At 36.0% G+C, this 26,306-nt stretch overlaps 5 protein-coding genes across 12 annotated transcripts; 1 reads left to right on the top strand and 4 right to left on the bottom strand.

The window, feature by feature from the left end:
- Positions 1–226: 226 nt before the first annotated feature.
- LOC110615698 (NAD-dependent malic enzyme 2, mitochondrial) lies at positions 227–7,694 on the bottom strand. 2 transcript variants are annotated; one of them, XM_021757735.2, is made up of 19 exons: positions 7,265–7,694; positions 6,627–6,723; positions 6,394–6,512; positions 6,140–6,307; positions 5,289–5,417; positions 4,816–4,876; positions 4,578–4,681; positions 4,406–4,489; positions 4,207–4,313; positions 4,006–4,108; positions 3,560–3,667; positions 3,329–3,394; positions 2,749–2,821; positions 2,573–2,659; positions 2,176–2,230; positions 2,017–2,088; positions 1,353–1,415; positions 713–827; positions 227–615 (listed from the first exon to the last, which is right to left on the bottom strand). In XM_021757735.2, exons 1-19 carry the CDS (start codon positions 7,391–7,393, stop codon positions 544–546), a joined length of 1,812 nt encoding a protein of 603 aa, XP_021613427.1. In that variant the 5' UTR covers positions 7,394–7,694; the 3' UTR covers positions 227–543. The 2 variants fall into 2 exon arrangements, with proteins under 2 accessions (XP_021613427.1, XP_043805457.1); XM_043949522.1 differs by lacking the exon at positions 6,394–6,512.
- Positions 7,695–9,838: 2,144 nt separating this feature from the next.
- LOC110615711 lies at positions 9,839–12,424 on the bottom strand. 2 transcript variants are annotated; one of them, XM_021757755.2, is made up of 3 exons: positions 12,266–12,424; positions 11,845–12,083; positions 9,839–10,066 (listed from the first exon to the last, which is right to left on the bottom strand). In XM_021757755.2, the coding sequence occupies exons 2-3, from the start codon at positions 12,028–12,030 to the stop codon at positions 9,980–9,982; spliced, it is 273 nt and encodes a 90-aa protein (XP_021613447.1). In that variant the 5' UTR covers positions 12,031–12,083; positions 12,266–12,424; the 3' UTR covers positions 9,839–9,979. The 2 variants fall into 2 exon arrangements, with proteins under 2 accessions (XP_021613447.1, XP_021613456.1); XM_021757764.2 differs by having other exon boundaries at positions 12,256–12,389.
- A 468-nt stretch (positions 12,425–12,892) lies between these two features.
- LOC110615704 (methionine adenosyltransferase 2 subunit beta) lies at positions 12,893–15,704 on the bottom strand. Its single transcript, XM_021757742.2, has 6 exons — positions 15,339–15,704; positions 14,992–15,151; positions 14,258–14,445; positions 14,005–14,128; positions 13,582–13,712; positions 12,893–13,146 (listed from the first exon to the last, which is right to left on the bottom strand). The coding sequence occupies exons 1-6, from the start codon at positions 15,567–15,569 to the stop codon at positions 13,024–13,026; spliced, it is 957 nt and encodes a 318-aa protein (XP_021613434.1). The 5' UTR covers positions 15,570–15,704; the 3' UTR covers positions 12,893–13,023.
- A 276-nt stretch (positions 15,705–15,980) lies between these two features.
- LOC110615725 (pentatricopeptide repeat-containing protein At3g42630) lies at positions 15,981–18,308 on the top strand. Of its 3 annotated transcripts, XM_021757784.2 has the most exons (3): positions 15,981–16,075; positions 16,303–16,581; positions 16,768–18,308. In XM_021757784.2, exons 2-3 carry the CDS (start codon positions 16,450–16,452, stop codon positions 17,923–17,925), a joined length of 1,290 nt encoding a protein of 429 aa, XP_021613476.1. In that variant the 5' UTR covers positions 15,981–16,075; positions 16,303–16,449; the 3' UTR covers positions 17,926–18,308. The 3 variants fall into 3 exon arrangements, with proteins under 3 accessions (XP_021613476.1, XP_021613485.1, XP_021613467.1); XM_021757793.2 differs by having other exon boundaries at positions 15,989–16,581; positions 16,763–18,308; XM_021757775.2 differs by having other exon boundaries at positions 15,990–16,581.
- Positions 18,309–18,440: 132 nt separating this feature from the next.
- On the bottom strand, positions 18,441–25,787 carry LOC110615740. Of its 4 annotated transcripts, none has more exons than XM_043949541.1 (8): positions 25,546–25,787; positions 25,330–25,406; positions 24,689–25,024; positions 24,384–24,477; positions 23,801–23,922; positions 23,541–23,690; positions 22,694–22,792; positions 18,441–18,831 (listed from the first exon to the last, which is right to left on the bottom strand). In XM_043949541.1, the coding sequence occupies exons 3-8, from the start codon at positions 25,007–25,009 to the stop codon at positions 18,775–18,777; spliced, it is 843 nt and encodes a 280-aa protein (XP_043805476.1). In that variant the 5' UTR covers positions 25,010–25,024; positions 25,330–25,406; positions 25,546–25,787; the 3' UTR covers positions 18,441–18,774. The 4 variants fall into 4 exon arrangements, with proteins under 4 accessions (XP_043805476.1, XP_043805480.1, XP_043805472.1 ...); XM_043949545.1 differs by having other exon boundaries at positions 25,330–25,435; XM_043949537.1 differs by lacking the exon at positions 25,330–25,406 and having other exon boundaries at positions 25,546–25,784.
- Between the last annotated feature and the right edge of the window lie 519 nt (positions 25,788–26,306).

Consider the following 26,306-nt stretch of genomic DNA (forward strand, 5'->3'; position numbering starts at 1 on the left):
AGGAAATTTTCTCCAGGCTGATAACACTTCACTGCAATAGTTGAGCTTTGTACTGATAAAGAGTCTGAATCAGTTGTTCAGCATTGCTCGATAATTCCTTTACCTTCTTCACTCTTTTTGACCGTCCCAGTAGATAAAGCACCACAGGGCGATGACAGAGACCATGAATTGTCCACAAACTACATGAGTGTATGGGCACTGATGTCCAGAGTATAAAAACAACAAATGAAAGAGAGAGATAGCCTTCATGTAGATCTACATAAAATTTGAAGAAACAATTAATTTTGACAATATCTTTAGAAAATGACAAAAAAATAAATATACATGAATTGATGTTGCCAACGTATCATTCATTCAAGCATGATGGATTTGTGGGTTTGGTTGCATTTGTTCCCGTATTCATCGCGTGCCAGTCTGCTCTAAATTAGCAAAATTACAAATTCAGGATAGCATCAACAGCATTGTATCTGGCTGCTGAGTTTCACACCCAGGTTGCAGAAACATTACCCTCCATAGGAAAGAAGATGAAAGGTTGAACCATATTTATTTCTCATGAACAAGGGGGCTGTAAACTGGGAACCACATATTGCGCGTGATATATTCCACCGTCTCCTCCTGCATCCAGAATCACCATGAAAAATTACACATTTGCAAAATTGATTTCACACCAGTGCTACACAAGCAAGGCTTCCTTTGAAAGAGAGCAACTTACTTTAGACATGTGCCTGAGCTCTCTGGGGCCGACATCACCATATCCTTCTGCCAAGCCTTCTGCAACAGCTGCTCGAAGAACAGCAGCACCAACCTCAGCTGTAATGTGCCGAATACTGCATTATGCACAAATATGGTATCAATCTACGAGGCAAAAACATCAGAGAGAGAGAGGTTGGAAGCCACAATCCACCTTTTGCGACAATGACAACTTACTATGACAAAATATACAAGTACAAGTTGCACATTTTCACTGAATTAGAACTATATGCAAAAACCATTCTCCTTCTGCCGACCAAATGTTTTTTTATCCAAATTGTTAAACGAAAATAATCTCTTTCAGACATGAAATGAAGAATTAAATGATCAGTATTACATAAGGTTGACAACAAATTGCTCAAAATTAATAACCAGAAGCTGGTTTTCATGCAATTTTGCAGTTTCCTGTTTTATCTTTTCTCCATATTTGGTACAACCAATGGTACCAATGTCAGTGGTGAAGAATATATGCATTCTTTTTAATTGAATTTTGAGAAGCTAATGAAGTTCTATAATAAGAACAGAAGACCAATATTCATCGTCCACGTCCAAAGAAAATGTCAGGAAAATAAATTGTAATCACCAAGAGCTGGAAGTATTACTTATTAACAGATGGATACAATATGCCCTTCTGGATTTCCTCATCTGTCATGTAAGATGCAAGGCTGCAAAAAATAATAACACGTGAGCATTTCATGGCTTAAAAGAGGCTTCAGGACTTGCGATCTCATAAAAAATATAGGGAACACCTATCAGATTATCCTTCACTTCAGAGTTTCATACAATAATGGCACTTGAAAAACTTCCACAGGCGTTTTAAATATCTAGGTGACATATTCACCATAATACATGTTTGACATGATAGAAAGCAAAATCCTACATCCCACCTATGTTGCCATGAATGCCAACAATGCAATTAGCTAAATTGATCAAGGTACAAATATCAAAATGCACAAGGATACCGGAACTAAACCATAGTATTCATAACTAACAACTAGAAGACTGGCACAACACCAAACATGTATGAAGTGCATTAATACATAAAAGAAAACCATAGTCTTCATAACAACTAGAACCCAACCCTCATGATGTAGTTTCATGAATTATGCCAAATTCCAAGGCAGGAAGCTTATGGGACAACGAACTAGTTTTTGTCAAGACAAATTAGAAGCCACTAAATCCAACAATTTCCTAAGAATTGTCTGGAATCAATTATAGTTCTCTCAAGTCTCAATTAAAAATTTAATAAATCCATAAATCCTATACCATTCAGAAGCTGCTTGCAACATTTCATCTGTTATAATTCGTGCACCTGAAAGAAGAGTTCCCAAACCAATCCTGACAAGCAACAGAATATGCATAAAATGTTAGTTTTAATCATAAATGACAAACATTTAAAAATAAATAAACATAGGGAACACAAACCCTGGAAACAGGTACATATTGTTTGCTTGGTTTACATGCCCTACTTTCCCATTCCCTGCAATACATGCATGACAGTTAAGGCAACAAAAACTAGGACATCAAAGTAAAAAACTTTAAAAAATAATAAAGAAAAACAATTAAGATTAGAAGGAAACAATTAACCCCACTCCCCCGGCAATCCCCAAGGTTGCAATTCACACTTCAGCCATCCTTCATGTTAAAAATACCACATGTTCTGGACCATTTTTATACAATGGACCAAAGTTTAAAAAAGCGCAAGGACTCTATAGCAAATTTTGGGGACCATTGGTAATTTACTCAATAAAGAGTCCTGATAATTGCTTCAGCATGTGATATCAAAATATTTCCAAACAATATCAACATCACTAGGATATACCTAGATCAACATTTTCAAACGGGCTTCCACTAGCAAAAACTATATTTTCTCCCGCATATTTGAAAGCATCAGCAGCAGTGCATTCAGCTGTTCCAGGGGACAAAAAGATAATGTCAGCAGAAAAAATCAGTTGCTGTCGTAAATTGTGAAAGCTTGTGGAATTCACCAAAACCAACCATTCATTGTGGGGTTTGACATAGCAAAAATGGCAGGTTTAGTTGATTCAGATTCTCGCATGGCCTTGAGCACCTGATTCATATTACAAACAAAACTTATAAGGAACAGAATCAGGAAGTATAAAAATACTAACTGATTTTATATATATATATATATATATATATATGTTCTAAGAATTAATCTGAGTAATGTATTTGCACTTGTCTTAGCAACAAATTTATTACTTTTCCAATGCACATGCAGTTGCACTGTCTCAACAAGAGATTATTCCACTTCCAAAGCAAAAATTTTGACGAATACAAAAATGCTAGTGCCACAGAACAAAAGAAAAAGAAAAGGACTAATGAAAACCATTATAAAAGTGTTATACAAAAAGGACCTGAATAAAAACAAATTTTTCATCAGATGGAGTGGTAAACCATCTTACACAAAGATGATAAAAAATTAGACACAAGGAACTCATGAAACAGAGCAGAACCGCAACACCTGTTTTTTGCCGCTTTTACCTGTTTATCAGTTCCCTGCTAATAACTACTAATGAAGAAGAATGAAATTATAAAGCATGAATTAGGGTTTTACCTCCTCATTAAAGATGCCACCAACTCCAGACAAACCAAGAAGAACATGGGGCTTTAACTTTTTAACCTGAATAACATTTAACTCTCAGCAAGCAGTATTCTTACAATGGCAAAACATATGCTCACAATTAAAGTAAGACTCTAAAATTGCAGTTGAAGCCTAATGTTTTTCATGCCATAATACCAGCCTTGTACTCATTAAGGCTGTATGCAGGAGCAGTAGAAGTTTTACCACTTCAATAAGACTAGCTCCCTCCCTAAGCCCCTCAACATCTTTTAAGTCTTTAGCAAATGGTGCTGCTGCTGGATCAATATTTGTCCTCTCTTTTGTGATGAGACCCTTCATCAAAGAAAACAATGATAATAATAACAAAAACAATTTAAAAAAAAAAAAATTAGAAGTTGCAAACAACAGGAAATGAATGCTATCAAAGACAATCTAGTGACATGTACATAAAATGAGGAAGAAGTTGTAACCCCTTAACCAAAACTTAATATTACTATAATGACACTAGGTTAAAAGAAATTTACTGGTTAGGAGATCATCTAGCACCATTAGGTATACTATCGAGGATAAGGAAAAAAAAAGATGTAGAATCATGTATAATTATATAAAACAGATGTAGTTATGTATAATTACAGACTGCTGTAAAGGAAGCCCAAAGCATAGAACCTTACATCTTTATCAAGTAGGAAAAATTGGTTCTTTACAGCTGCTTCATTTTTCCCAGCCATTCTTGAAACAGCCTGTATAGCCATATTCAGGACACCAAGCCCGGCACTGTGGGCATTAACAAATGTAGAAATTAGCACATGCAAGTGACAGAAGTTATATGCAACCCTATTGTTTACATCATCAAAATTGATCTTTCCAAATACCTCCCAGCACCCACTACAACTATCTTTTGGTTCACAAAGTCAGATAAAGGTCGACCTTGGGCTCTCACAGTTCCCAGCAATCCCGCAAGTGCAACACCAGCAGTTCCCTGTAAGTGACAATATAAGCACAACTGTCAAACTGCAGATATTTTCAAGAAAGTTTGTGGCCCACTGCATCATGTAACATAGCTGTGCTCACCTGTACATCATCATTAAACATGCAAAACCTTTTACGATATCTTTGCAGAGTTTCAAATGCCCACTTCATTTGAAAATCCTCAAACTGATAAGATTATCCAAACTACCGAGTTATGGCATGACCAAGGCCTTACACAAACATAAAAGGAAATACTTCTTTTAAAGAAACAAACCTGTACAATGGCCTTAGGCCAACGTGTAAAAACAGCTTCCATGAACTCGTCAACAATTGATAGATATTCTTCTCCTTCCAGCCTAGGTTGTCGAAGTCCTAAATCTATCCAACATAGTCATGCGAAACAATAACTTCATAATATGGCAAGAAAGAAAAGCTTGCAAGTTTTCTTAGCATAAATCTACTTATTCTCCAAGAAAACAAGAAAGATTTTTAACATGCAAAATTTTACTCACAAAGACGATCCTCAAGTAGCTTTTCATTGTTTGTGCCTACATCCAGCATAACTGGTAGTATCTGTTATACATAGATATAGGTTGAATAATAGAAGCGATAACATAAGCAGCAGGTAAATTAAGAATATTTTAAAGGAGAGAAGAGTTGAATAAATAATCTCCAAAGTTAGAACAGACTCCAAATCTTCAGAGCTTTATGGCAAAGTTGTCAGGGACCTCACTTGCAATACATATTTACGAAAGTATGATAAATATATGGAAGTAATGGAAAATTCAGCTTGCACAGTTTTAGATTTGGCTGATAAGAAATGCTGGGAAACTATCCTTATGTATCATAGCTATTGGCACATTAATGCATAAAGCATAGTAATCCTTTGTGTCAATTATATAACAAAAGCATATACGCTCATACATATGAGAGGCAACTGGCATGTATGTTGCACACCAAGGTGAGGAAAGAATGAGATACATACTCTCTGTGGATTGATCCCAGCAGCAGCAACATACATATCAAGCTTTCCAATGGGTATGCCTATTCCTTGAACACCAAGGTCACCTAGACCAAGAATACGACTTCCATCCGTTAGGACTATCATGTCCACCTGCAACCAAAAAGAAAAATTCAACAAATTGAATTGGAAAAATCAAAATCCCTGCAATTGCCAATGAAATAGAATTTAGTTTTCTCAAAACATAGATAAGTTAAAACCTGTCCTTTGACCTAACATTCAAGGATAGTAATATAATATAGGAATCTAGGAAAAGTTATCCATAGATTACTTCCAAGGACTCATTTGTAGAAGAGTTTAAAAAAAAATGTCTTTCTCAGAGACCATACTTGTTTTCATTTGCATGACAGTAATAAAGTCTATTTAGGCCATCTCTTGTACGGCAAAACAGCATCCTCCAGTGCCTTAACCAAACTGAAGTAAAATTAACCTGGACCTTTATGATAATATATTTAGCATTTTGGGCCATAATGAATAGAAATTTAAAAAAAAAAAATACTGGGGTGGGAGTAATCTAAATTAAATTCTTAGTTCTTTTCGCGCAGGGGGGGATTAATAGATAATAGATTCTGGAATTTGTTGCTCCTCTGACATATTTTACATGCTAAGGGAAATGTGCCAACTTCTGTAACAGAAAGTTATTTCTATGACTCAAAATATGTTCATTTTGTCCACATCAAGATTTCTACTACTTCATATAAAAAGTAAAATAAATAAGAAACAAAGGTAGTAATAGAGATCTCAAGATGCTTGTAAATTTCATCGAGATAAACAAAAGGGAAATGACATGCTCTCAGTATAGATTCATAACATACCTGTTGAGCTGGCCAATTATAGATCATTGACATCATCTCTCCTTTGTCCTTCGCACTAAAATACATTCCACGGGGACGTCTAAATAGACCTGAATAATTTTGGCACACCAACCCTACAGTTGGAGTGTATATTATTGGAGCAAAATCCTTGATGTTGTCAATAAGGACCTGGAGAGGAAAGGAACAGAGTCACTTTAGAGTACAATAAATTGCACTAATGCATTAATATATTCAGGCTTATCCCAGAAATGTACTCGATAGTATAATGTCTCGTTCCTATCATGAAGCCTATTCAAGATCCTCCATTTTGCTAATGATACAACACTATTTGGCTGTCCCTGAGTATTTTTCTCCAGCGATCGATATGACTCCACTAAAAATTCAAGTTGAAGAGCAATAATATATCATTTGATACCAAATTACTAAACACACATATAATAACAATAAAAAGCATAAATTTATTCAACAAGGCAGGAATCTGACTTACTAAAACGAGCATATTGCTGCTCAAATGATATAACACGAGGAGGAAGGAGGCCACGCAGCCCTAGTCGATCTCGTTCAGTCAAAGGAAACCCAGTGTCCTGAGAGAGAAAAGAGCAGAGAGAAGGCCTTACATAATCAGCAAATATAAACGTAGATCTTCCTACATGTTGGGCATATTTTGCTGGGTAAAAATTATATACAATCCAAAAAATTTAGGTAGCAACAACAACTAGTCCAAACGAGCTCTATACAATCCTTAAAATTAGGCTAATACATAAAATTGAAGCATAAATGATACAAGGTAAATATTGCGCGTAGATTACCTCTACGGATAAAATATTGTGGGCGGACCACATAAAACTTTTAAAAATCAACAATATGAAATATACGCTACCACTTAAGCACAGCTGCAAGCAAGATTTCACATCAGTTGCCGTCTAACTTCCAGTCTCTTTAGAGATGACATATAACACATTATAAAACAACTTCCTAGTCTTCTACAACAATTCTCTTATTCCATGTAATGCACACAAACGAATCTCTAATTCACAGAACTTCTAAACGAACTGGCAATATTAATTTGTTGAAACAACAGTTATAAGCTAGAAACCAAAAAGAATTGACGTAATAATAGATAACCTTATTGAACCAGGGGTCATGGAGAATATCAGCGCCACGCTTGTGAACAATACAAGGACCAGGTATCGCCGTCGAGAACCTCCGTGATCGGCGCAAACTGGAAGTCGCAAATCGCGCCACGTTCCACATTTTGTGCCCTAAAATCGAAGATCTAACCAAACGAATAACTCCAAAAAAAATTACAAATCGATACAAAACTCAAAAATCCACTTCACAACATCTTAAATCACAGTGAATGTTCTTGAAAACGGAGATCAGGGAGTGAAGAGTACAACTGCGTAAAACCAAGTCCACGCATGGATTTTATAAGGGGTATTGGAGATTTTCCTGTTCTACTTTCTTGTCTGTGAGAGTAGATACAGCTGAAGCTGTTGAGACTTTGACTGGAAGAGAATTAACGGCTGCCCGAAGTTCACGGGCAATTGCAAGAACGATTACGGGCAGTGAGGGTACTTATGGGAATTTGACTGGGAAGCATATGGCTTGGTTAATTGGACCAGTAGTGAGTCGCCATGTGGATTGTAGTTGTTCCCATTAAGGGTAAAATTAATGAATGAAGAAGAAAGAATTGAATGTTGGGAAATTATTCAAAGTTGATATCTATTATCTTTTTTGTGAATTAATACACCAATTGATTAAAAATATATTGTATATGTTAAAATTATAATAAATCTCATTTATAGATAAATATTAATGGATAAAAATTTTCTTTATAGAAATATGTAATTGAAACTCATCTATTAAAAACAATTTTATCATTCTTCAAAAAATAAACAATTTTCTTATTTTTAAATATTTTTAATATATGAATTATTTAAAAGTTTTTAAATATTTATGAACATAAAACTATTTTTTTAATATATCACGCGTCTCATGTTAACATAAAATTATTTATAATGAAAACAATTTTCAAATTTTTTAACTTTAAAGAACACTGCAATTATTAATTCAACCATATATAAGATTATGAGTATAAAAAGTATAACATCAAATATTTATTGAAATTCAATTTCCGTTGAAAAATATAAAAAAAATATTAAAAAAAAAGCTTTTTCCTATTATTTTATTATAATTTAGAAAATAAAAAATATTAATAAATTTATATAATAGTGTAATTAACATTCCCAAAATTTGGAAAATCATTTAATCCTCTTGAATAGAATAATATTTATGTTAACTGATTGTTTTAAATATTCTTAAACATCATAAAATGTTAAAAAAAATCAAAATTCATAAAACAATAAAAATGCTTATATACTCATCATTTTATTTTATACATCTTAATTGATTTTACACGAATTAAGAAACTAATATAAGCTATTTGATCCGCTTTTATAATGTCAACTTCATATTAAATATAATACTCTCAAGATTAAAATATGAAGAAAACTACTTTTAATAATTAAAGTTTAAAACCAAAAGATTTGACCATAAATTATATATAAATATATAGTAAATTTGATATATATATTTTTATGATGGGAATGAATTCTTCCAAAAGCTACAAATATAGTAATAAGTTAACTATTTTTTTTTCTTTCGGAGGAGAATCTGACAATAAAAGAAATAAATATGCTGGTTGGAGTGGGGAGGTTTGTAAAAAATACTCAAGCCAACAACCAAAATTTAATATGAGGTCCTAATCCTTGATATAGCCATATTGAGTACAAAACAATTTAAAGTTCAAAAGAGGAGTAGATATCTTTTGAATTTTCAAGGTTCAACTTCGAAGAATATAAATCACAAGTTCACGGACGCGCTTGGGTGGATTATCGCGTGGATCCTTCCCTCCCCATGCAAATTTTTTTATGAGGTTTTAATTGTAGATCAAACTAGGAATGTCATCGCCTACGATTGTTTTAATATTTTCTGAGATGTGAAGCGCTTAAAAAAAATGGTAATAAAAAATGTTTTCTAGTCAAGTGAAAAATTAGGTCAGTTTTTGAAGTTTTGAGAATCATATTATAACCGCACATATAAATTTATGAATATCTTTTTTCTAATAGTACACTCCAATAATAAAAATAAATGCTTTTTTAAAACACATTTCCCTAAAAAATGTTTCTCATACAAATTACTTCTTCCGCACAAAGAGGATCTAAAATTAAATCATGGTGCTGCGATTAAACTTGAGCTCACCATTATTACTTTTCTGTTCTCCGTCCGAGCTCCCAGAGCAGTGTCGATTAAATTTTGAGCTAAATGGGACTTGATACGAATGAAAAGCGCAGCAACAAAAGCTCCAATGATCAGAACTGGATAAGGTTTTGCTTTCCAACCATTTTCTAGTTGCGGGAAACCGAAGTTGTTCCCTCAATCTCTATTGTTTTCCTTTTCGTCCACTTCACGTATCATCTCTCCCCCCTCCCTCACACACAGTACTTTTTTCCACAGTAGAGCGTGGCCGCATAATCTAAGCAGGTTAATACTCTTTACATGTACAGCTACTCATTTAATTGATCCCTGCTGACGTGCTTATTCTTTACTTCCAGTAAAAAACTTCAAGCTAAACAGCATCAAAAGCCAAATTTGAAAATTACTTCAGCAATTTGTTGATGATATGTAACCAGAACAAACAGCAACTTGAAAATATGATAAAAAACGGTTATTTAGATTCAAGGCTTATTCAGCACATAATTAAACAAAGTCTTGCTCAAATCCTGCAATCAAAAGAAACGAAGTCTTGCTTTTGACACTGATATTCAACTTCCATTGTCACTTCACTTCATTGTAATCTTTAGTACCAAAGTTCTTGCACCAGAGCTGTGATGGAATTGGGCGAACAGGATGGTGTGGCCGTTGCTGCAAGAATAATATTTGTTGAGCTGTTTACTGTCACCTCACAAGCACAGTAATGAGGCATGCACATACAAAGAGAAGCAAGGTAAGGGGGAAAGCGAGATCGGAGGTGTCAAACCTAGGACCTCCCAAATTCAACTCAATGCAGTTACTGCCGGATTAAATCTGTGACTTCATTCCAGAATTGAACTCGTCATAAAGAGTTGTCTGATATTTACATGGTCATGATATTGGCCTTTAAAATAAAGCACGTCAATCTAAAGCATGCACCTCGCGAGATGCCCTCAGAACTCATGACATATATATATATATATATCCACCCCGCACTAAATGGTCACTGCATTTTGAAACCAATTATACATCTTTATTCATGTCTCTCTGATGGCAAGAGATCATTTTAATTCTCATGACACCTCTCAGGAAAATCCAGAAAGGAACCTATCATTCATATTAAACCAAATGACCTCTGTAATCAAGAAGTTGTGTGCCCCTTGGGAGGAAGGTCAAGGGTACAGCTCATCAGGTATATGTATAGACATTTATATCCAATCAGTGATCAATCTATCCTCAAAATTACAAAGACAAACAAAACATACCCTGATATTATCAAGCTACCCTCTAACCAGGTTGTAGTTTGAAGAAAGGGAGTGGAAGTCCAACAATTGGAAAGGAAGAAAAAACTGGCCATTCAATAACTACCAATTCAGAATCAAGCACATAACCTGTAGAAATGGCTTAAAACACGATCTATAAATTAGCCTACCTTGAAAAGCAACTTTACTAAGACTCCAGATTCATACCATTTCAGCTAAACCAGGAACAAAGAAGATCCTAGCACTGACAATTTATGCTATCTTGGCTTGAGACATTGAGAAGGAGACAGAGAAAGGTTAAGCTGGAATCTTATCAGCCCAATATGACAACCGATACATCCCTTACAATTAAGTAAATAGTATCTCATATGTGTTATCACATAAGAATCTCCCAACCAAATAACTGATATCATAACTTAAATTGTTCAAGCGAGAAATCAGTGAGATTCTGTAAAATAAGGCATTCGTCACTGGCAAGAAACACCCAAAGATTTGTGCTAATGAAGTTGGAAGAAACACTGAAACAGCACCTGATGACAGATGTCACCAATCCGGCAAACTGGCACTCAAAAGTCAAAACACAAGAAAATGGACAGAGAAAATGCAGGCAATGGTTATTACAGTCAGCAATCAGGTATACCATATCAACAGATAAAGAAGGTAAACATAAACTGGTTATTTGGATGTTAGAGGCAGTCCTGGTGGAGGTTGAGAACCCCATGTTGGTTCAGGCGGTAATACAGTGGCAAACAAGAACATAGAAAAAAAATACCTATTTAGCTAAAGAATTGTCTTTATTGCAACATTCATGAAAGAAGTGAGGTTTCATTATTCATAATAGCCAGATTGCAATTAACCCAAACACCAATAACTCAATTGTAAGAGTACAGCACAAGCAACTGAACTAAATATCGTAGAAAAGAAATGTATAACTGGACTTATATGGCGCTGAACTCAAGTAAGTCATGCTGGATGTAATAATCTAATTCCTCCCAATATCCTAAACTTTCCATCGATGAGAATAACTAATGTCATAGTCTAACTAAAATAGTTACCCCTCAAAGACCTCGGGCTTCCATCAAAGTGAAAGATAAAAAATCAACTTTCAACGCAACACTAGTCTCCTCTTTTATCGGCAACTAGTCAGAAAATGAAAATAACGAGCAGTGAAAAAAAACAAGGAAATACCTCCAGCTCGGCCGATTTCATGGCGATAGGGATGCAAATGAGAACAACGCCAAACATGGCGATGGCGGTGTTGCGACGCCAATGCTTGGGCCTGCAGTATGGGCCACCACTCATGCTCCACACCTTCGCCCTGAAATCCCCATGGGCACCCTCAGCTCCATGACCATGTTCTGCTCCTCCTCCCATGTTCAATCAATTTTATTAATTCACTCTTCGTTCTCTCGCTCCACGTCCTTCGACTGCTCCAAATGTATCACAAAATTTATAAAAATAAAATAAAAATAGGAAAAAAAACCCTAAATCAGCTTAGTAGGATAGTCTGGTAGAGCTATAATTTTTCTCATCTTCTAAAAGGCAAACGAAAATACAGGGAGAGTCAGACTACAGAGAAAGAGAAGGAGAGAAATTAACCGGTGAGCACCTCAAAGATGGCTGAACAGAGCGGGATCAGTCGTCAACCAGTGGCAGTTTGGGGTTCATTGCTTTGCGTTGTCCGCTTATGGAGAGAGAGCGATAGGATAGTTTTGTCTTTCCAAATCCCGGCACGTGGCAAGGGAAGGAATGAATGGGTTTACTTTCTCTTTCTGGGCCCAATTCTTCAAATTTAAATGGGTTCCAAAGAAAGCCCGTGTTCTGTCTGGATTTTAACTAATAAGCTACCTTCAAGGGGTGGTTTTTTCTATTTTATTTGTTTAAAAAAATATATTTACATTATTTTTTAAAAAAATAATTCAAATAAATTTTTATAAAATTATGTATAATTTTAAATATTTTTAAAATAAAAATTTTGTAAATTAAAAAGAATTGAATTCATGTAAATCGGCTTTGAATAAGCTTTTTCAGTTGATTATAGGTCATTCCAAATTAAAGAAACTAGCACTGAATCATTGCTATTAATTCTGATTTTACTTTGATTTTTTAAAGTGAATAATTAAAAATTTCTTTAGAAAACTAATTTTTAATTCAGAATCAGATTACACTAATATATGTGTCCAAAATTTGAATTTGCACAGGTCTATAAATGAAGAAGAAGTATACAACTTGAATATGTATCAAAAGTTATTCTCATTCTCAAATCTTCTATTCCTCCATGAAGAAAATTAATATTAATGTTATAACCTTCGCAATACAACACTTGCACAAGAATGAAATGCATGCAATTCAGACATCATCATGCATTCAAGCGTTTTCAAGTGTCAATTTGACACCATCCTTGAATGAAGTAGGCACAATGTTTAGTGTTTGAACCAGTTTTGAAATATCCATGGATATGTCTGCTGGGGATATTACGCCTCGATCGACCTGGAAAATTAGCATAACACATATAACGACCAAGCTCATAGAAGAAATTATCAACATGGATAGGACATCTGTAAACATTTCAAATAAGTGACTTTAACCAACACAATAAACATCTGAAGATAATATGACTGAACAACAGAAAGAGGAGCATCTAATAGATTGAAGGCAAGATGAGGTGAAACTATATAATAAGAGACTTTAACCCTAAGGCCAACCATATAATCTTAAAGTAAGATAAACTTCTACGCTTAACATGATTGATGGGTACTATCATCGATCCAAATCTCACTCTCCCTAATCTAGCTCTCACTCATCCAAATTCACAAAAAGAAATAGAAAAAAGGGAATACAGTATGATATAAGCATGACCCTAAACACCAGGACGTGATGGTGGTTATACATTGGCATCTCAGAAATAGCTAACAGTCTACTTACCGATGATGAAGATACTGGCTTAATCAACGCAGCGTTGTGTCCTCTAATATCCGCCACAGCCTCAGCCATTTGAACACGAGACACCCTGTCTGGCCCACCAACATTTAGAAGCAGCTGCATTTGCTTGTGCTCTAGGACAAGCATCATCAAATCAACATCACCATTACAAAATGGAAAGAATTATTACTTTTTTCTTGTAATCACAGAATGTATAACTACAATATATCATTAATAAAACAAGTAAATGGAGGTCAATAATTTAACACTTTCGTTTAGCAAGGATGACCGACCTTAAATTTCCATAAGGGATGTTGAATTTGAATTACAGTGACAAAAGAGATGGTGTTTATGACAAAAGTAAAGGGTTTCCAAGGGCCTTTCACCCATAATATATAATTTATTCTTTCAAAGACCAGTAATTACCAGATATCCATATGTTTGTCAAAGACAGTATGATGGCAACGACATCCTTGACATACACAGGGCATCGGAACTCATCATGGAAAAACTCTACCTGTTCTCCTTTGGAGAGGACAGCATCAATCCACTGCATCATTAGACATTATTTGTTAGACATCAGGTAATAAGGGGTTGAATTTATTAAGTTTGACCTTTTCAAGGAAATGGAAAAAGAGCAGTCAGAAGTAGGAAATCAGAGTAAATTCTTTCTTTACACCTGAATTGGAAGAGATTTTGGAACAGGTGAGATAGTCTGTGGCCCGAAGATGATACTGCTTCTCAGAATTGCAAAGTTTGAGCATTTCTTATAAATAAATTGCTCTGCTGCTACTTTTGATTTTCCATATACATTCACAGGAACAGTTTCATCTTCTTCCTTGTAGAAGGATTTCACCCCTTCATAAACTAATGGGGAAAAAGTAATAACAAAAGAACAAGAGCCAATAAGCACAAATATTTGGAAAAAAAAGATTGATTATCACTATTCAATATACAATACCAAAGCTCAGACACATAATTTAATATGCAACAAAAATGCTAGTATTACATATGGACTGAAGAACTAGAACAAGGTGATTAATCAATAGTATCTCTTTTACAAGCATAATAGCTTATTCAAATAAAATTTTGCTAGTAGATTCATCATTTATATTTAGCCAATCCTGGAACCTATATCCTAGAATACAAATGCACCAAGAGTCTCAGAGATAAAATGACCCATTCTCCATCATCTAGAGCAAATATTTCTTTCTATTTCAAGCACATGCAGTCCCATTCAACGAAGATTCCCACCACAATTAACCCTAAACCCTTCTATATCAATTTATTCTTGTGACTTAATCTAATGCCAGCAGGCAATCTCAGAATCTGATCCCAGCAATTTTTCCTCTAGCAGATAGCAGCTTTGAATTATATTATAAGATTAGCACAAGAAAAGGATTAAGCACCGACCTTGATCAGTTGATAAATGGATAAGAAGTGTATATCTTTCTTGAAAGCTCGATAGCCAGTTAATAAGGGAGCGAGGTACATTTATAGACATAGCAGTAGCAGGATCCTTTTCACACGCACGAGGTACTGAGATTGCAGCACAATTCACAACAACATGAGGCTGCCATTTCAAAAACAAGGAGACAATAAGTAGAATACTAAAGAAAAAAAAAACAGGGAAAAGAACTATTTTTCATGGGATTTCCGGAAAACCCACAAATGTCATGTAAGTGAATGAGTAGAATCAATGGATTTTAGTATAAAAATGAGTAAAAGTAAAGAAATTTTGTCGTAATAGGGATGCGGACCTGGCCAAATTGACGTGAGATGGCTTGAAATCCTTCTCCAGATTGCAAATCGACGTGGAAAGCGAGGGAATGAGGGATGGCGTCGAGCAAGGGCTGAGGAGGAGTGGAAGTAGAGTAGTGGGTGAAGGCAAGATCAAAAGGGGTGTCTTTGATCTGTGAAAGGCGTTGCAATAGATGTTGGCCCAAGTAGCCAGTTCCTCCTATTATCAGCACTTTGTTCTTCCTCTCCATCTATCCCTCTCGACTCTCCAGAAGGAAATGTCGCTGAATTGCACTCCAAGATTTGTGTAAGAAAATCTCGGCCCTGGGAGCGGCCGAGGGGCGAGTGCAAGTGAATAAATATCAACATGGCAACTCTTGCGACTCAATGTACAGACTACAAAGCCCAAACTACAAATATATATATTATATTTTAAATTTAAGTATGTATTAGTTAATTTTGAAATTGAACTAATAATTTATTTAATTTTTAAAAATTAAGTGGTTATTTTATAGAAGTATCAGTTTAAATTACAATATGAATCAACGATAAATTAATGGTAACTAATATTTTATTCAAAGATAATAGATTAAATTATTTAATTTTAGAAAATAGAAATTAAGTTTTATATAGGTTATTTTAATAAATTACTGCTACTAAAAAGTCCCTCGCTTTTACTCCATATCAATCCACTTTCTCGAGTCATGGCCATGGAAGCTCTGTTTACCCTGTCCTTTCATTCCAGGATAAGTTAGAGGTAGATGCTGCTTATCCTTTCTGATTTTCACATTACGTTTACGTAGTGTCGGAGAAGAGTAATCATTTATGCATCTTCTTTTTGCGTTTTTAGTTCTCGATGATTTATCTATCCTTTAATTCAATTATGCTGGTACTCGAGGATTCTTAAAGCTTTTGATAATCTTGATTTCTTCGGTGGAGTTGCCTATTGATGTGAAATTTAGCTTCAAATGCTGTGTTAAACAGGGTGGATGAGAATAAATTTGGGTAACTGCGAATCAACTTGGACTGTTGTTCGAAGTTGCATAGAACTGACATTCTCCACTTGTTATAGATGAGTTTGTAAATTTATGTATCCCAAAATTAAGAAATGACATAAGGAAGAGGATAGAAATGGAGGCGCAATCAGTCATAGCAAGAAGCACAATTTTATTATGTTTTGTTGGGTCACTGAGAAGGAAAAGGGTGGGTTTCGTTGTTTTCTCTCGCCAAAGAGACCCAACAGAGCGAGCTTTAGCACGCAAGGTATTACTTTTCTCAACATCCTAGATTTAATGTCTATTTGATGTTATTTTATATCCTCTTTGTTTTTGCTCTAGAATTTTCAGGCTTTCTCGCTTTCTTGAAATATTCTTATTATGCTTACTGGATGTGATGTAATTACTTTGTGCTTGTGGAGTGAGTAAATTTTCATGCTTATGCTCAGTACAGATAATATGGGAGTGGAAGCAGGATCAAAGCGTCTGCAGCAAGGAAATCTCTGTAGATTGTGCATCATTAATACAAACTTTACATAGGAAAAGTTTGCCTCATCTAGCTCATGAACTTATGCTAGAGATGAAATCCCAAGATCTTCTACCCAGCAACTCTACCCTTTCAGCTATGATGCTTTGTTATGCCGATAATGGCCTTTTCCCTCAAGCTCAAGTGATATGGGAGGAATTGTTGAATTCTTCTTTTATGCCTAGTATTCAACTAGTTTCTCAAATAATTGACGCTTATGGGAAGTGGGGACTTTTTAATGAAGTAATGAAAATTCTGGACCAATTAAGTTACAGTAATTTCAGCATGTTAAATGAGGCTTACTCACTGGCTATATCTTGCTTTGGAAAAGGAGGACAGCTGCAGTTGATGGAGCAAACTTTGAAGGAGATGGTTTCAAGGGGTTTCCCAGTAGACTTCGCCACTGGTAATGCCTTTATCAGATATTCAAGTATCCATGGTTCTTTGACTGAGATGGAAGCTGCTTATAATCGCTTGAAGAGCTCTAGACATCTCATAGACAGAGAAGGAATAAGAGCAATGTCATTTAAATATATAAAGGAAAAGAAATTTTACAAGCTAGGTGAGTTCCTGAGAAATGTTGGTCTTGGTAGGAAAGATGTGGGAAACCTTATATGGAACTTGCTGCTGCTATCTTATGCAGCCAATTTCAAAATGAAAAGTTTGCAGAGGGAATTTCTGAGAATGTTGGAAGCTGGTTTCAAACCTGATGTCACTACATTTAACATTCGAGCTTTGGCATTTTCAAGAATGGCTTTGTTGTGGGATCTCCATCTTAGCCTTGAACACATGAAGCAGGAAAAGGTTTCTCCTGATCTAGTGACTTGTGGTTGTGTGGTAGATGCTTACTTGGATAGACGACTAGGCAAAAACTTGGACTTTGCCCTCAACAAAATGAATTTGGAGGGTTCTCCGGTAATATCAACAGATCCATTTGTGTTCGAGGTTTTGGGTAAAGGGGATTTTCATTCAAGCGCAGAAGCATTTTTAGAGTCCAAGAGGTACAGAAATTGGACTTACAGGGAACTTGTTTTACTATATCTCAGGAAACAGTACCGAAGTAACCAGATCTTCTGGAACTACTGAGCAGTGACGGTACCAAGGACCTATTGGAAGATCACAGGGCAGCTAAGCACCAAATGGGAATTATTCGGGCTGATGGTGGTGGATCTCAACCGTGATTCGATGGGGTTAACGTGCTTTTGTAGATAATTGGATCATCATCGTCTTTATCCCTACCCATGAGAGAGAGATTCGTTCTTGTTACCTTCGTCGCTTTCATAAATTCCCGAAATGCAACTATGTACACCTAAAAGGAGGCATGATGGTTCTTGCCATAATTTTCTTTCGGGTGATATTTTGAGGGGATCACTTTTGATTCCTAGAAATTTATCCTTCAACTATTCTGTTATTGTGCTTAACATGTAAAAAAAGAACCGAGTCTTGTGAATCGAAATACCTTAAACGTACAAAATTGGCCACCCTTTGAGCTTATCCCCTGAATGCTAACGGGGCTGAACCAGCTCAAAACTGAAGTTTTGTGCTAGGTTGATGAACATTAAATAGAGTTCGCAACAAGAAGGTTGCATGTAAGGCACTAATAACAAAAAAATGAGCACTCAACTTTATACAAACAAATGTATGAAATCCATATGGTGGAAGTCTCTACAATATCAAACCTGTAAGAAGAATACATATGAGAAACTGTCCCAACAATGAAAAGCCAATCAACACCGGAAGTTCCAATTTTATACGAAACCAAAATCCGAGCTGTATTCTATACGAGAACCCATGAAGCAGCCCTTCAAATTGCTAGCTGGCTCATGCAATTTTCCCCACAGGGTTCCACAAAACTTCTTCTCTGGCTACTTCGGTACCCAGAGAGACTGACTTCTACCTTGGCGATTGGAGTCTGGAAAAACCTTGCATATTGACTTAATTCTGGCTGCTTTCTGGGGCAGTCTGGGACTTCTCAATGAGCGACTCAATTTTCTGCTCATGAAAATCATAAATGCACATCAAGTATAACTAAAAAGCAAATGAAAACACACAACCATTTTCCTGTCAACAAGAAACTAATGTGAAAATAAGTACGATTTTTTTTTATATTGAAGGACAACTGACAGAAAAGAAAGAAAGGACAACCTTTTCCTGCTTTATGGAATCAGGACTTCTGCAAAAGTTTAATTCAATCGACTTACTTTTTGTCAATTCTTATATTTGGAATGAATTTAATGATTTTCAATTTTGGAAAAAAAAATTCTGCTTTAAACAAATAGAAATCATGCATGATTATATAAAAATTTATTTGATTTACTTTCTTACAAATGAATTTTTTCAAAACGAAACTGTTATGGTCCCGGGTTGTGGATCTAGTTATGGGTCGGTGGGTTAAGGATATGGCAGGAGTTTGAGTGTTTGGGTTAAGAGTTTTTTTACGACTTCTGGTCATTAACAATTCAGGCTCTAAACGAGGGAGCCTGGAACCTCTGAGACTTAAAAGCGCTCAAGACTTAATTGATTTTGGAAGTTTGTACTCTTCATTAATGTTATTGCTTAAATACAGAAAGGAAGTATAACTGCTTCCTACATTAAAGGAGCACTACTTCAACATGGAGGAACACCCTCCTCAACTAACAACATGAAATAGAAAGTGCTTTCTATATTAAAGGAGCACTACTTCAACATGGAGAAACACCCTCCTCAACTAACAACATGAAATAGAAAGTGGAGGAATACCTTTCTACAAACAGGGAACAATTTAACTAAAAGATAGCTGAAAAAATAATTGAAATATTTGACTAATTTAGAGGCTCAATATGTGGCTGCTTTGACTTGGGTCCATGACTGAATTGGGTATAGACTTGCAGTGGTTTGGTAACATTACTTCCCGCCCCCAAAGGAAGCTTGTCCTCAAGCTGAAACTCTGGATATTTGGCGGAGAATGCCTGCACCTTCTCCCATGAAGCATCGGCAGGAGAAGAATGACTCCAGTGGATGAGAACCTCCTGACTTCCTCTTTTAATACGGTGGTCTAGAATGGCCCAAGACAGGAATTCAAAGTGGCTGTAATGCGCCCGAAAAGCTGTTTTCTCAACATCAAAAGGATGCATACCCATTTGAAAATAACCAGAATGCAAATTCAATTTTGTGAAGTATCTAGCACCACCTAGTTCTTCTAATAACTCATCTATCACAGGAATTGGAAATTTGTCTTTAATGGTTTTGGCGTTTAATTCTCTGTAATCAACACATAAACACCAAGAACCGTCTACCTTTGGTACTAGGATCACCGGAGAAGAGAATGGTGATCGGCTTGGGCGGATTATGCCTTGTTGCAACATGGCCGCACACTGCTTTTCAATTTCATCCTCCTGCCCATGTGGATAGCGGTATAGTCGAACAACCACCGGTTTTGCTCCTGATTCCAAAGGAATACGGTGGTCACAGGCCCTGCTAGGAGGTAATCCGGTTGGTGCACTGAATAAAGAGGCAAATTCTGCCAACAATTTATGTAGTTGAATTTCGGAATATGGGGAAAGCAGCAAACTGTAGAGATCAGACTGCTTTGTATAGGGAATTGAAGTCATGCCCTGCAATTCGATCAAGGTTCCCTGTTGAAAGAAATACATTCTCATGACAGCAAAATCCCACAGAATGGGTCCCAAAGTTCGAAGCCAGTTAACTCCCAAAACCACATCAAAACCGGTTAGTGGCAGAACAAATAAGTCCACGGAAAAAGAGTGGGAATCCAATAGAATTGGGATTCCCTTGCATATACCTGGGCTGTCCAGCTGCTCACCATTGGCTACATTAACTTTCAAGCCATCCTGCCCGTTTACTTCAGCACCAAGTTCCTCGACTTTTGTTGCAGACACAAAACTGTGAGTGTTGCCAGAATCAATTAGAATTAAGACTTGTCCCCCCTTCCAATATCCCTGTAGTCGCATGGACTGAGGATTTCGAATTCCAGTGATGGCATTAAATGAAATCTTCGGTTGTTCTAGCTCCGGATCAGAATTTGTGTCCTCTATTTCTTTGGTCTCCACCAAGTCTATCCAGAAAAGCTTTTTACATTGGTGGTCGCGAACAAATTGTTCATCACAGTTTAAAAATAGTCCCTTTTTCCGTCTTTCTTCCATCTCCTCACGGTTCAGTCGCTTCACCAATCGGTTGGCACGAGGCGCAGATGTGAAGGCAGCGCGAAGAGTGTCTCTCGCAACTGAAGAACTTGGGAAAAGTTTCCGTTCATACAGCCGGGAGATGCTCATTGCATTCACCAAATCTTTTGGATGATGTAGCTCGACCTCAACAGCAATGGAGTCCTGCAATCCACTGAGGTACAACTGGACCTTTTGATCCTGGGTGAGGGTGCCAGTGCGTGACACCAAGGCTTCGAAACGGTTTTGATATTCTGCAACAGAACCAGTTTGCTTTAGCTTCGCCAATTCGCCTAATTTGTTGTTGCGGATTGGAGGTCCAAAACGAAGATTGCATTGATATGTGAACACATCCCAATTGGGATATGGAATGTCATCCAGCAGCTGCATATACCACAGCTGAGCAATCCCCTCCAAATGGTATGAAGCTAAACTCACCTTCTCCTCTTCGGGTGTTTGTTGGTGCCTAAAAAAATGTTGGCATCGGGCAAGCCACCCCAAAGGGTCTTCCAGCCCATCATAACGAGGAAAATCAAGCTTTGTGAATTTCGATACTATCGAACTTCCTACCGAACTTTCGAAAACCGAAGCACCCGAAATTCCCTTATCTCTCCTTGATTTTGCTTGACTGTCAGTGCTGCTAGATTGCAACCCTTTCTTAGTCGATTCCAATTCTTTAGACATTGCATCCAATTTGGCGTGCAATTGCTCAACTTTTTCATTTTGGTCTTTGTTTGCTTGCTGCTCGGCCAACAACAATTCAAAGAGCTTGGCGAGTTGATCTTGAACAGAGTTCCCCATAACTGCAGGCTCTGATACCAAACTGTTATGGTCCCGGGTTGTGGATCTAGTTATGGGTCGGTGGGTTAAGGGTATGGCAGGAGTTTGAGTGTTTGGGTTAAGAGTTTTTTTACGACTTCTGGTCATTAACAATTCAGGCTCTAAACGAGGGAGCCTGGAACCTCTGAGACTTAAAGCGCTCAAGACTTAATTGATTTTGGAAGTTTGTACTCTTCATTAATGTTATTGCTTAAATACAGAAAGGAAGTATAACTGCTTCCTACATGAAAGGAGCACTACTTCAACATGGAGGAACACCCTCCTCAACTAACAACATGAAATAGAAAGTGCTTCCTATATTAAAGGAGCACTACTTCAACATGGAGAAACACCCTCCTCAACTAACAACATGAAATAGAAAGTGGAGGAATACCTTCCTACAAACAGGGAACAATTTAACTAAAAGATAACTGAAAAAATAACTGAAATATTTGACTAATTTAGAGGCTCAATATGTGGCTGCTTTGACTTGGGTCCATAACTGAATTGGGTATAGACTTGCAGTGGTTTGGTAATAGAAGCCTTTATGTCAATTTTCAAAGTTAGCCAATTCTTTTAATTTTATCAAATATATCCACGACTTTCAACCAATATATCTACACTAGTACACTTAAACACAGTATTGTGAAAGCATTTGGATTAAAATTGAAAAGAGCTGAAAATAAATGTGAAGAAATGTTCACCACTATATTCAAGTAAAACAAGAAAATAAATTCAAAAGGAATGTTAAAAAGACTGGTTCCCACTATTTTGTGAAGTGACCACATGAAAACATTTTTAAAAATATGCTCTGAACTCCCTTATTCCTTTGTATCTGCCACACATCACAATGAAAAAACATTATAATTCCGCACCTTTACTGATTTACTGAGTTCTTCAAGCTTATTTAGCACCACTTCACTAGGTACTGCAGTCCTAGGCTCCATAAATGCATAGCGTGGAGAAGCTGTCATCTGCATAACAAAACTTATCATAACAGTAGTGGCTAAAAAACAGGCCATCTACTTAGAAAGAGCACACACTAACAAATAGAAAAGAAGCAGCTGTTTCTGTGAACTAAATAATTGCATTCCAGGAAACTTTCTTTCTCAAGCTTTAAGTTGCCCGCTCAACCATTGATATTTAATATAAAACGATACTAGATCCTGGATAAATGAGACTGCATTATTTTTATGGACAATTAGTGCAACTTACACTAAAATTCTTGCGATCAAGCATCAGCATGTTTTACTTACCTCAACAAACTTCTGTGAATATTGCTCAATATCAGGTTCATCCTAACTAGTACCATACTAGACTGTTTCCTCAACCAACTTCATTACCTAACTACTTATTCTAAAATGGAGTTAACCCTTTTCCATAAGATAGCATCAAGGCACGAACTTGAATACTGGACCAATTTTAAGGCACACCCTCGGAGATGCATAAGAAAGCAGACCAAACTGATTGAAAACATAGAAGTCAATCATATCCTACAATAAATACTAGGGATAAAGTGTCAAAGATGTAACAAGGTAGAAAAACTAAATTCACAATTACATCAGCAAATAAATAAAAACACTAACTTATGGCAAAAACGTGAATATTTTTAAAATGTTTCAGAAAGATTTAGAAATCTCTATTTGAATGTGAAGGAGCATTGCCATTTCTTTATCTGGTTTACGAGTAACTTCCAAAGAATAGGAAAATGTTTAAAATTACCTTCCAACTTTTGGTTGGTGATTTAAAAGCAGTTGGTCCCTCACTCGATGATACTGTTCTAGACATACTCTCCCCTTCCCCTGCATAAGTACCAGATTTGCAGCCTTTTCCAACATCTTGCATATTCTTTGCAGCTTCGGTTATTATGACCTGCAACAAATGCCAAAACTTATTTGGTGTATCCGCTGCTCATCTTGTTTCAATAATAATCACATTAAGAAAAAGAAGATAAATTGAACAAAGGATCAATTCCACACTACCTTCCTTAGAAGTGCAGGGTTAACAACACCTTGAACTTGTAGTTCATCTACTGGTGCAGCTTTTCCACTTGCTATACTTTCAACTCTAAATGTATGAATCCCATAAACTGACTGTAAGCAACCTATAAGCATCAGCAACTTATCAGTATATTACTAGTGTAAAATAGCATTATTCAGGACAGTCTTTGCACTCAAAGAATATTAAATAAACCCCTCATGTTAGTTTATCCAATTAAGAAGCTAACATAGTCCAAAATATTTGACCCAAAAAAAAAGGAGCAATTACTGTCCAAAAAAATTTTTAGAAGAAAATCATACCAACTGATATATTTTATCTCCAGTGAAGGGGTTCAATTGTAGTGTTTAGTTTACTAATTAAACACTATAACATACTGTAGGATGAAAGAGAAAAATAGAGGGGGAAATGTCTTCTACTTTGGAACATACGCCTGGGCAACAAGGAACAGAAAGAAAGATATGCATCCAGTCGCCAACCCATTAAATCTAGAATATGTACGGGTTAAATGAATTTAGCCAATGGAAACTGATTATAAAACAATCAAGTTGCTTCAATAGTCAGTACCTTGTTCAATGATGATATCAATCACCATGGACAGTGGAACACGCCTCTCAATTGCTGTTACTCCCCAAAAGGGTACGAATGAAGGCCTTGCAACCTTCATAAGGAAAATAATGGAAATGGTATCTAAATTGTTAGTTATCTGAATTGCTTTTCTTTCTTATGAAAAATGAATATGATTTCAATGTGCCAACCCCATTTGTTTTTCTTTTCTCTTTTTTTTTTCTTCCTTTTTTCTTTTTTTGTTTTTTTTTTTTTTTTTTTGGGGGGGGGGGGGGGGGGGGGCAAATTATCATACACGTATGTACCTTGTAAACTATTTCATTGGGTGTAACATGGAGTTTGCGAGAAGAAATCTCCTTCTGAAGCACATAGCGTCTAACGGGCAAATATAGCAACATAAGGATACCGACCCCCCAAGCCAAAACCAGCAACAATGATATGGAAACCCATATAACAGTGTCATACTTCAAAGTATTGTCACCAAGTTCGTCGAAGGAAGCTGTGTATAATATCTCTTCAGAAATAAATCCATCATCACCATCATCAAACTCGGGTTCAGGATCACAAAGTAGGTAATCCTTTGATGATCCAGGCTCTGATAGACCCTCTGCGTGCCCCAACAACATTGTGCAAGTCTAGAACTGAAACAAAATGCGTGAAACGTGAATATAGAATCTGTATTTTAAAGATGTGCTAGCTTCACAATTAATTCTTTTTCTTTGACACCACAACATAACTATTTATCTGTAGATCAATTGCTTCACGTACAAAATTCAAGCGTGCAATAAAAATTATCTTAACAAGTTAGTATTGCTTACTCATTGAAATGGATTAGGCCGCACACCAAAATTAAATGCGGGCAATGAAACAAGATTCTTGACGCACTCTCAAGAAGGAAAGAAAGAAAGAAAGAACAAAACAACATTTTAAAAAGAGAAAGCTCTACCCGTTGCTAGAAAAACACTGATCTTTCAGTAAATAATCAGCACAGCTTTTTATTCGCCTTTTGGTTCCCGAAGAATCCTAGGGACGGAAACTCAAGAATCTCATTTCTAAACAATTAGCTCAGCAATATATTCTCGGGAACCAAACAGTGAAAATAGAAAAGAAAAGAAAAGAAACAGAGGAAAGAATATGAAATAGAATTTTGTTGTTTACTTACCTTTCAAATCTTCGATGTCTTAATTGGAAAAAACTTCAGATTAAATTATGGACGTTGATGTTAGGGTTTCGATGTGAAATTTTGGGGGTTCAGTTTCAATTGATCGCCAAAACTACCAGTCCATGCTACTGATGATCTTTACTAGGTTCGCGGTGGCAACTAGCCATACATGAAAAACCAAACCGAACAAGGAAGAGAACTTCTAAGATACGCTCATTTAGACGCTACGGATTAATACAATCTAATGCTCAAGGCCGTTGGATTAATTTCCCCGCAATAGATGGGCCCACTTATAATTGCCACTCAGCTGGGAAAAGAAAGGGAGGGACACCGTTTAATGGTTTTTTTTTTTTTTTTTTCATCACCTTGTTCAAAATTAGGGAGGGTCCATTCCCTCCTACCGCCCTACGCCTTCCCTAGCTTTCACTTTCACGTCCATTTTTTGCGTATTTAATTTACTTTTCTTTATTCTAACGTAATTTTCTACTTTATACTTAATTATGGTTTAATATAATTTATTTTTCAGAAAGAAAAATAACGGTTTAATTTATTTTAAAAAAATATTAATATCGTAATTACATCAAATCAATTATAAAATTATTGACAAAAAAACTATAAAATTAAATAAATTTATTTAAAGATAAATTTCACTCATTAATATAATACAGTTTAAAATATATAATTTAATTAAATATCACATAATTTATATTTAATGTAATTGCGTAATTATAGTTCATTCATCCTTATATCAATAATAATAT

The sequence above is a fragment of the Manihot esculenta genome, chromosome 1 (assembly GCF_001659605.2).
Source record: "Manihot esculenta cultivar AM560-2 chromosome 1, M.esculenta_v8, whole genome shotgun sequence".
Lineage (NCBI taxonomy): Eukaryota > Viridiplantae > Streptophyta > Magnoliopsida > Malpighiales > Euphorbiaceae > Manihot > Manihot esculenta.